The 9,305-nt window shown below is 43.8% G+C and overlaps 1 protein-coding gene across 1 annotated transcript; it reads right to left on the bottom strand.

Annotated features, from left to right (window-relative positions):
* Nucleotides 1–1,995: 1,995 nt before the first annotated feature.
* LOC103697685 (dehydrin family protein) lies at nucleotides 1,996–2,919 on the bottom strand. Its single transcript, XM_008779593.6, has 2 exons — nucleotides 2,546–2,919; nucleotides 1,996–2,196 (listed from the first exon to the last, which is right to left on the bottom strand). Exon 1 carries the CDS (start codon nucleotides 2,838–2,840, stop codon nucleotides 2,562–2,564), a length of 279 nt encoding a protein of 92 aa, XP_008777815.1. The 5' UTR covers nucleotides 2,841–2,919; the 3' UTR covers nucleotides 1,996–2,196; nucleotides 2,546–2,561.
* Nucleotides 2,920–9,305: the final 6,386 nt, after the last annotated feature.

Here is a 9,305-nt window from a genome sequence, read left to right as displayed (position 1 = left end):
ACGTTTGGCCCATACATTAGAAAATACTGATCGAAGCATCCAAGTTCATATGCAAGACTTTGATGGCAAACTTAATGCTGATGAATATTGTGATTGGATGGCATCCTTAGAAGCTTTCTTTGATTGGAAAGATCTCACAGATGAAAGAAAGGTACAGATCGTTGCTACAAAGTTGAAAGGTCATGCTCTAATCTGGTAGCAACAATATCAGCGTAGTAGAGATCGAAGATGAATTCCAAGAGTCAATACCTGGGCTGAGATGAAGTTGAAGTTTGATGAGAATTTCTTTCCTTGGATTATTCTCAAACCCTCTACCAAAAGTTCCATCAATTGCATCAACGTGTAGAGCAATCTGTTGGTGATTATACAGAGCAATTTTACAAACTTATGAGTCATATGAACTTGCAAGAATCAGATGATCAACTGGTGGCAAGATATTTGAGTAGACTGAAATATAGCCTCAAATGCGAGCTTATGATGCATTCATTTCATTCTTTTGAGGAAGCATATCAAAAGGCATTGAAGGTCGAAGAGAAAATGAAATGGAGTTCATACCGAAAGGTTGAAAGTTCAAAAATGGTGAAGGAGAAGGGTAAGAAGTTGGCTCCTATCTCTGGAAAAACCAGCCCAATAGCAAGGTGGAGGAAGTAAGGAGCGTGGGAAGTTTCATTCATCTTCCAATAGATGTTTCCGATGTGGTGAAGTTGGGCATAGATCCTTTGAATGTCCAAAAAAGAAAGCTGAACTGCATCTCTTGGAAGATGAAGATGAAGAGCCAATTTATGATGAGGAACCTGAGGCTAATCTTGATGAAGAATATTGTGAAGGTGATTGTGATGCGGAAAGCCTTGTAATCCGATGAGTGTTGATTACTCAAGAAGATGATAGATGGTTGAGGCATAACATTTTCAGAACCTATTGTCTTTCCTATGGAAAGAAGTGCAACTTAATGATTGACTCGGAAAGTTGTGAGAACATGGTGTCAAAAATAATGGTAGAAAAGCTAAAACTTTCTTGTGAACCCCACCCAAAGCCTTACAAAGTCTCTTGGTTCAAAAGGGTGGAGAAATCATGGTGACTCAAAGGTGCAAGGTAAAGTTTTCCATTGGCAAGTATGAAGATGAGATTTATTTTGATGTGCTGCCCATGAATGCCTGTTATTTGCTTCTTGGCAGACCATGACAATTTGATAGGAGTGCTCATCATAATGGAAGGAAGAACACTTACACTATTTTCCACAATGGAATGAAGTATGTTCTGACCCCTATGAAGGACATTCCAGATAGTGTGTCTTCTTCAAACCAGATTAGTTTATTATCTTCCAGATGAAGTTGAAGGCTTGCCGGACAGATTCAAAGGCCTAACTCCTGATGAACTTCCTGTTGATTTACTACCACTTCGAGACATTCAGCACTAGATTGATTTCGTTCCAGATATTATTCTTTCTAATTTGCCTCATTATAGAATGTTTCCTAGTAAACATGCCGAGTTACACAGACAAATAATTGATTTATTGAAAAAGGAGTTGATTAGAGAATCTCTTAGTTCTTGTGTTGTTCCTGCCTTAAGAAGAATAAAACATGAAAAATGTGTTGATGGTAGAGCTATAAACAATATCACAATCAAATATAGGTTTCCATACCTAAACTTATATGCTTGATGAGTTGGCTGGTGCAAAATTGTTTTCTATCAAATCAATCACTAAATATGAGATGCGAGCTATATTGATTAATGGTGATTCAAGCTGATCTTTTGGAATTTATGCTGAATTCTTTCCTATATAAATTATGAAACATAATGCGAAAACCAAGGGTTTGAGGCTTAGGAACGGATGCCTCTGCTACATATATGACAAATCGGAGTACAAGAGGAGAACGAATTAGGGGATGCTGAAACCCACGGAATCCTCGTTGTTAATTTTTTTTTTTTCAAAGAATTATAATATTCTCTGTTCCGTCTTGATTAATAGCGTATAGAGACAGATTGAAGGGAGGATTTGATAAAAGGAACTTTATTATTATTACCCATCTACAATTACAAGAGGAAAGCACTTAAAAGCGAAAGATAGAGACAGATTTAAGGGAGGATTTGATAAAGGAACTTTATTATTATTACCCAACGACAATTACAGGAGGAAAGCACTTAAAAGCGAAAGCAGGACACCTCCCCATCCCACACTGAGCTATAGCATTCCACCTGCAACAAAGATTAGAATAACAAAAGAAAGGATGAGGAACAGCTACGGATAACTTCATCTAATCCACGCACTGATCTATCTACTCATTCAAAAGAAGCACAAAAGGAAAAATAAATTAACTCGGTTACTTTAAAAACTAAGAAGGTAACAAAAAGAAAAGAAAACTCATAATAATGTTCATCAAATGAAACCTTAAAGAAGAGAAAACGGGAAAAGATATGAGGGAAAAAACAAAATAAAACAAATCAGTTCCATCCAAAAATAAAAAAAGAAAAGATCAGAAATCAAAGAAAGTCTATAGTTTTGACGTACTGAAATTAAACAGAGGAAAAGGGGAAATAATCATACTTTATAATATGCGGATCTAGTCGCTGTCGCTGCTGCTGCTGTGGCCGTCGTGGCCCTCGCCGTGCTTCTTCTTCTCCTTCTTCTTTTTCTCTTTCTTCTGGCCGTGCCCATCTCCACCGTGGATCTTCTCCTTGATCTTTTCCACGATGCCCTCCTTGTGCCCTTCCTCCTTCTTGTGGTGCTCCTCCTTGTGGTGTTTCTCCTCCTCCTTGCTGTGCGCTCCTCCCATCTCCTCCTTCTTGTGCGCTCCTCCCATGTGGAGCTTCTCCTCGACCTTGTGGATTATCCCCGACATTTTCTCTCACTCCCTTTCTCTCTCTTCTTGCAACGGGTACGGGGTACAGCAATGATCTCCTGCCCTGGTGCCTCAATTTATAAGCAAAGGCGTCCCTCGCTAAAACCGTTACGGGCAACGGCCGTTATGTAATCATATGAAACCAAGTGACTTAACGAGGGGTAGTCATTATTTAGAAATAAATCAGTAATTCCGGCCTTTTCTATGCTAATATTTAAATCTTAAAATATTGTGACATATGTAACAGAAATATTTTCTTTTTAGTTTTAATAGTATTAATTTTCTTTGTTTTGGATATTTTGCCTCTAGCCATCCAATATTAGAACGGCAAACTCATTGGGTCAACTCATGATTTGACTCAGCCCTGACTCGATTAGATCCAACTCCATCATATTTGAAAACTCGTGAGTTCGGTCGGATTCAAAAGTTGGATCCAATCTAAATTCCAAGTTGCGCAGGAATCTTCTATGTTTTAACTTGAGTAAACCTTAATATCATTCGAATCTATTCTCGGCCAACAAAAGGTGGATTTAATATGATCTGAACATAATTTGATCCAACTCAAAAGAAAACTAAATACTTAAATTGCAAATTCAAGCTGAGTCAGTCCTGGCCTGAACCCATATATTTCGAGTTAGATCCAAGTCAGCCCTATAAAAATAACTAACCTCTTAACTCGTGCCCCTTCTACTATTTCTCCTCTAGAAACCAAGTTTGTTAAGTGGTGTAAACAATAATATAAAATCTAATAAGGGCGGATTCAAGCCTGCCACATTACTTCGCTTACCAAGGAAACTGGCATATTTAAAAAGTTTTCCACAATATCTTGGTCTCTCTTACGGTAGTTTGGACAGCTTGTTATGGCAACTTGGGTGGCATAGAATTATTAACCCCTAGTCTTGTGCATGAATTATGCTCTTTTGTTAGCATTATGATAAGGGCTGCCCTATGGATGACATTCAATTAAATGCCCATATGGTTTATCCCTCAAATTTAAAGCAAGATCCTGTTGATAATGCCTCTAACAATTAGTTTATTCCAACAAGATTATAACTTATTTTCCTACTTTACCCCTCCCAAAATCTATTATTGGCGAATGAACCTCTTCTCCTTTTTCTTCAACCTGAAATTAACCCCGCCTTATGAATTCCATGTGGCACACACCTCTCATCTATTTCTAATGCACCCATACCTTTCCTCTCCATTGTGAAAAGAAATTAAAAAAAAGAAAAGGAAGAAAGAAAGGAGAGTACCCTGCCCAACGAGGAGAGAGGTGCTCGTAAGGGTAAAGTCCAGAAAAAATTATAATTTTATTAAGATAAATTAGTTGTTAGAGATATTATTAACGGGATGTTATCTGAAACTTGAGAGGACAGAGGAGGCATGACTACCGGGACCTTATCTTGGAAAAATATATGGTTATCATGGCCGCGTGGTTTTGCAGCAACGTGATGGTTTATCCGAATGGGGCGGTCTTGTCGGTGGGGCACGCGAATCAAAGAGGTGCTCGGCCCCGGAATTGCAGGGCGCAATACGAAAGGGTGCAGACGCAGATGCTGCGGATCCGAATGGATCCACTATGGAGCACGCTTGTTAGCGGGGATATAAATGGCCCATTCAAAGATGGACGGTCATTGGAACAAATGCCATAACATACATGATACATATTATTCATCATCTCCATCTGAAGATGTGATGGTGCCACGCGCGCACAGCAGAGAATCTAAGTTTGCGAAACGACACCGACATGAGGGGTGGTTCTATATACACCCCCCCTATTGCTCAGGACACCCCCCAAAAATTAAAAAAAAATTAAATACTCTCTACCCCCCCCCCCCCCCCCCCCCCCAATTTGCTAAGGACACTCCTAAAAAATTAAAAATTCCTAAATTACCCCCCACCCTCCCCACCCCCTCACCTAAATTGCTCTCTACACCCCCCAAACCCCCCCCCCACCCCGCTCTTCCCCTCCAAAACACCCGCCGGCTTCTCCCTTCCGCCCAAAAAACCTCGCCTCAAGCACCTCGCCGGCGGCCAAACCCCCTCCGTCTCCCTTTGAACTGTTCCGCCCAAAGCACCTCGGCAACGCCCAAAACCCCCCCGTTCCCCCTTCTCCCTCTCGTCGCCGGCATTCTCCCGATCTCCGACCACCTCGCCGGCTTCTCCCGGAACCACCTCCCCGGCCATCTCCCGAGCAACGAGCACCTCGCCGGCGCCTCCACGACCACCTCGAGGTAGCTCCCCCCCCCCCCCCCCCCGCCGGCATTTTTTTTTTCACGGTTCGTGCTCCGTTCGGCAATGGATCGCCGAACAAAAGGCTTCTGTTCGGCTGAACAGTGCCGAACAGAAGCCTTCTGTTCGGCAACCCTCAACCGAACAGAAGCCTTCTGTTCGGCTGCACAGTGCCGAACAGAAGGCTTCTGTCCGGTACTGTGCAGCCGAACAGAAGGGTTCTGTCCGGCTCTGTGCAGCCGAACAGAAGCCTTCTGTTCGGCACTGTGCAGCCGAGCAGAAGGCTTCTGGTGCCAAATCGCGTGCCGTGCTGAATTTTGTGCCGAACAGATCCTCTCATTTATGTATGCAATTGAATTATTTTCTTTGATATAGCCTAACATTGAATTTCTATATTTTCAGACATGGATCCCGGTCCCTTCAGAGTTAGACCTACGGCGTCAGCTAGGAGACGTCGTGCTAGGATTGCTTCTCCCGAGCCTGCTCATATGCCATCGCCCTCTCCTGAGTCAGAGCATGATGATATGCCCGCTAGGGGCGAAGACGATGAGTCCGTTGGACCATGTCCAGGAGGTCCAGAGGATGAGTCCGTCCTGATCAGTTTCAGGACGCATATAGCAGCTTCCATCTGGAGGCAACAGGTATTATTTATTTGTTATAGCATTATATTTTGTTTATTGATGTTTTATAAAGTAGTAGTAATTATACATTTATATTACAGGAACGGGCTCCACTAAAGTGCATGAACCATACTGCCAAGGTTGGTGAATGGAAGTGGTGGTCTTCAAACCAACCAAATACCAGGTTCAAAGCACTATTGAGGCAGTCGGGCCTCATAGAGTTAGTACAGTGCTCTTATCGATTCACCGATAAGATTCTGATTTCGGGCTTCGTAGAGAGATGGCAGCCCGAGACGAACACCTTCCATATACCATTTGGCGAGATCACTATCACGTTGGATGATGTATCCGCCATTTTAGGGATTCCTGTCGCAGGTGCCTCAGTAGCAGTTTCTCCTGAGAGGATGAGTGATCGGGATGCTGAGGAGCTACTTGTGGAGTTGTTGGGGGTGTCAGCTGGAGACGCGCGTCAGGAGGTACTGTCATCGCGCGGTCAGTCTGTGAGGATGGAGTGGCTGAGGACTCAGTTTCACTCTGTATCTGATAGAGACGGCCAGCAGAGGATAGAGTGTGCAACACGAGCCTATTTGTTATTTTTGTTAGGCTGCACACTCTTTGCTGATAAGAGTGGGACCAGGGTGCCTATAGCGTATCTGTGTTTACTGCGGGATCTGGATAGGGTGAGCACATATGCCTGGGGTACAGCTGCCTTAGCATATTTGTATCGGCAGTTGGGGATTGCGTCGAGGTCATCAGTGAGACAGATCAGTGGTTATATGACGCTTCTGCAGGCATGGATTTATGAGCATTTTCCAGCACTCAGTCCTCACCCGTCGCTTGAGTATACTGATGCCAGTCCCCGCGTGCACCGCTGGATGCCCGGTACTCCATCCCGTACCACGATGGACCATTTAGTGGTTCTACGTGAGTCATTGGACCTTTTGAGCATCGATGAGGTACGTATCATATTACCATTTGCTTGTGTTTGTCAGTACTTTTAATATGCGATATAGTATAAAACTGAAATGGACCTTTTGTTTTGCAGGTTATTTGGGATCCCCATCATCGGCTTCGGGGAGATCGCCCATATGTTGATATCGCATTTTTTAGTGGCTCCATCAAGTGCCTTGATATCGTAGAACCCTATCATCCAGAAAGGGTTCTTAGACAGTTTGGTCGTATTCAGACCATCCCTCGAGCGCCACTAGCCCCTACGCGAGCCAACAGAGGTTCCACAGCAGGCTCGTACCGGATACATTACTCCTATATGGATCAGCTTTGGGAGCGGTGGGAGGACCACGTGCTGAGCCAGGCGAGCAGGAGCCACCCAGTTACCCGGCCATCAGACAGCGTACCGGGATACATGGAGTGGTATCTCCGTATCACGCACGTTGCAGTTCAGCCTCCTCATCTGCGCTCGAGTACTCATTCTGGAGATAGGGGAGGTCATGATGATGCTGACATGCACCGGCGGCGTATTGCAGATGCACTCGGTATCAGTACCGACATTGTACGGATGGGTCCCTCAGAGGCTACGTCACTAGGTGCCGGGCACCTATTTCATGCTATTTGTCAGATGCATCAGTTACTTCTGGGTGATGAGCCTGGCCCGAGTACAGCACCCTCTCATTCGGATCCAGCACCCTCTCATTCGGACGTACAGCAGTACACGCGTCGACGACGGCGTCATAGGGATTGATGATGGAGCCTTTATTTTGATATTAATGAAAAATATATATTTTTGGTACATTTACGTGTAATTTTTGTAAAGCCTGGCCCGTTCTATTTTACACAAATATAACAGTGCACATAACAATCAATCTAACAATGCGAAGACAGATATTTTTTGATTTATATTGATGATGGAGTTTCACAGTACATGACTCTAAGAGCCCAAAAAAATTTACAACTTTCAAAAATTGTACATATATAAACAATCAATCTAACTCTACTGTCTCGCTAATTATAACATTAGGTGAGATGCTCTCTTTAAACTGTTGAATCCGGGCTTCATATGAATTTTCCCATCCGGTAGCACAAGGAAGATGATATTTTCGCCAGTTGGTCGCTACTGGCGGAACGGGATGTCCCGGTAACAAGAACACCTTCAAAATTAGAAATAAGAAAATATTAATAACTACAAAATTATAAATAAGCAAAATTAAATAAGCAAAATTAAATATTCGCAAGTGTTGTGAACGTAGTACCTCAACAAAATGATTTCCATTTACGAATCCGATAGCGATATCTTTGCGGGATAGAAGAGGTACTGGCACAGAACGGAGAGGTAGGAAGGTCAGACATTGTTGCAACGAGAGATGGTATAGGACAACATTATAGCAGAATGCTATAAGATGACCCATGTCCGGCATAGTCATCCATCTGTCATATGGTGGACAATCATCATAATATGATAATGCATGAGTGATCTCAGCAATCGTCCCTTCCACACCATATAATGTGCGATAGTAGTCTGAATGACATTGCAACTCTTGCAATAAATCCTTCCTAACACGCACCCAGTCATCTTCTCCAAATCCCAGTAAGTCAGCTATTGCCCTAAATCCGCAATTCCCATCAGCTTTTACATCCTTGATATGCTAGATGTATGGTCTCAAGGCAGAAGGAATAGCATCAATATAGATAATGGGCGTATGTGACTGGGCTCTAGTACGAAAAACCTGCAAATAATATCAAATGATAGAAAATATGTAACAATGGCAGAAATATCCAAATAGTTATCCGTCTCAGCACATCCCGTACCGGCACGGCACGGCACGTCCCGACATGTCCCGTATCGGCACATCTCGGCACGGCACGTACCGACATGTCCCGTATCGGCACATCTCGGCACGGCACATCCCGTATCGGCACATCTCGGCACGGCACGTCCCGAAATGTCCCGTATCGGCACATCTCGGCACGGCACGTCCCGACATGTCCCGTATCGGCACATCTCGGCACGGCACGTCCCGACATGTCCCGTATCGGCACATCACATACCGGCACGGCACGGACCGTCCCGTAGACGTTGTGATACCTATTGTAAGGAAATAAATATTTGGTACTTACCTTTTGCTTGGGCCGCCTCTTTTGAATCTGAGTAGATGGATTGCGGATGGTAACTTTCTCAACACCAGGTGAATAACTATCCTGTCCAGATAGAACCAACTCAAACGCAGACGGGTCACGTCGAGTAGACGTATCAACCTTCATTGAAGCGCGCCCACGTGAACCGGTCTTCCGTTTTGCAGGCTCTAAAAGAGGTGTACTATCTGAACTTGCAATCTCTCGTAACTTCTTGATCATCTGCAATTGAGAAGCCCCATCTAACTTCTTGAATCGTAGCGCAATCAAATCTAACTCTGCATCACAACTCAACTGAATTGGCTGCACGGGGGGTAGGCAGAATATCAAGTTTCCTCCAATGAGGATCTATGCAGTCGAGAGGAATGGGCCGACCTTCCACCCTGTACCGCGCAATCTGGTGAGCACATGGTATACCATGTGTGCGTCGAATAGCGCACCCACAATTTGAATCATCAAACCCAACTGAATTGGCTCGTTTCGATTGGGCGAGGACATGATTTAACGCACTTATAGATATGAAACC

The sequence above is a fragment of the Phoenix dactylifera genome, chromosome 1 (assembly GCF_051530095.1).
Source record: "Phoenix dactylifera cultivar Ajwa chromosome 1, Ajwa_hap1_PhDact_Kaust_v1.1, whole genome shotgun sequence".
Lineage (NCBI taxonomy): Eukaryota > Viridiplantae > Streptophyta > Magnoliopsida > Arecales > Arecaceae > Phoenix > Phoenix dactylifera.
Note: the sequence above shows the minus strand (reverse complement) of the source record. Positions and strands in the feature narration are given on the sequence as shown.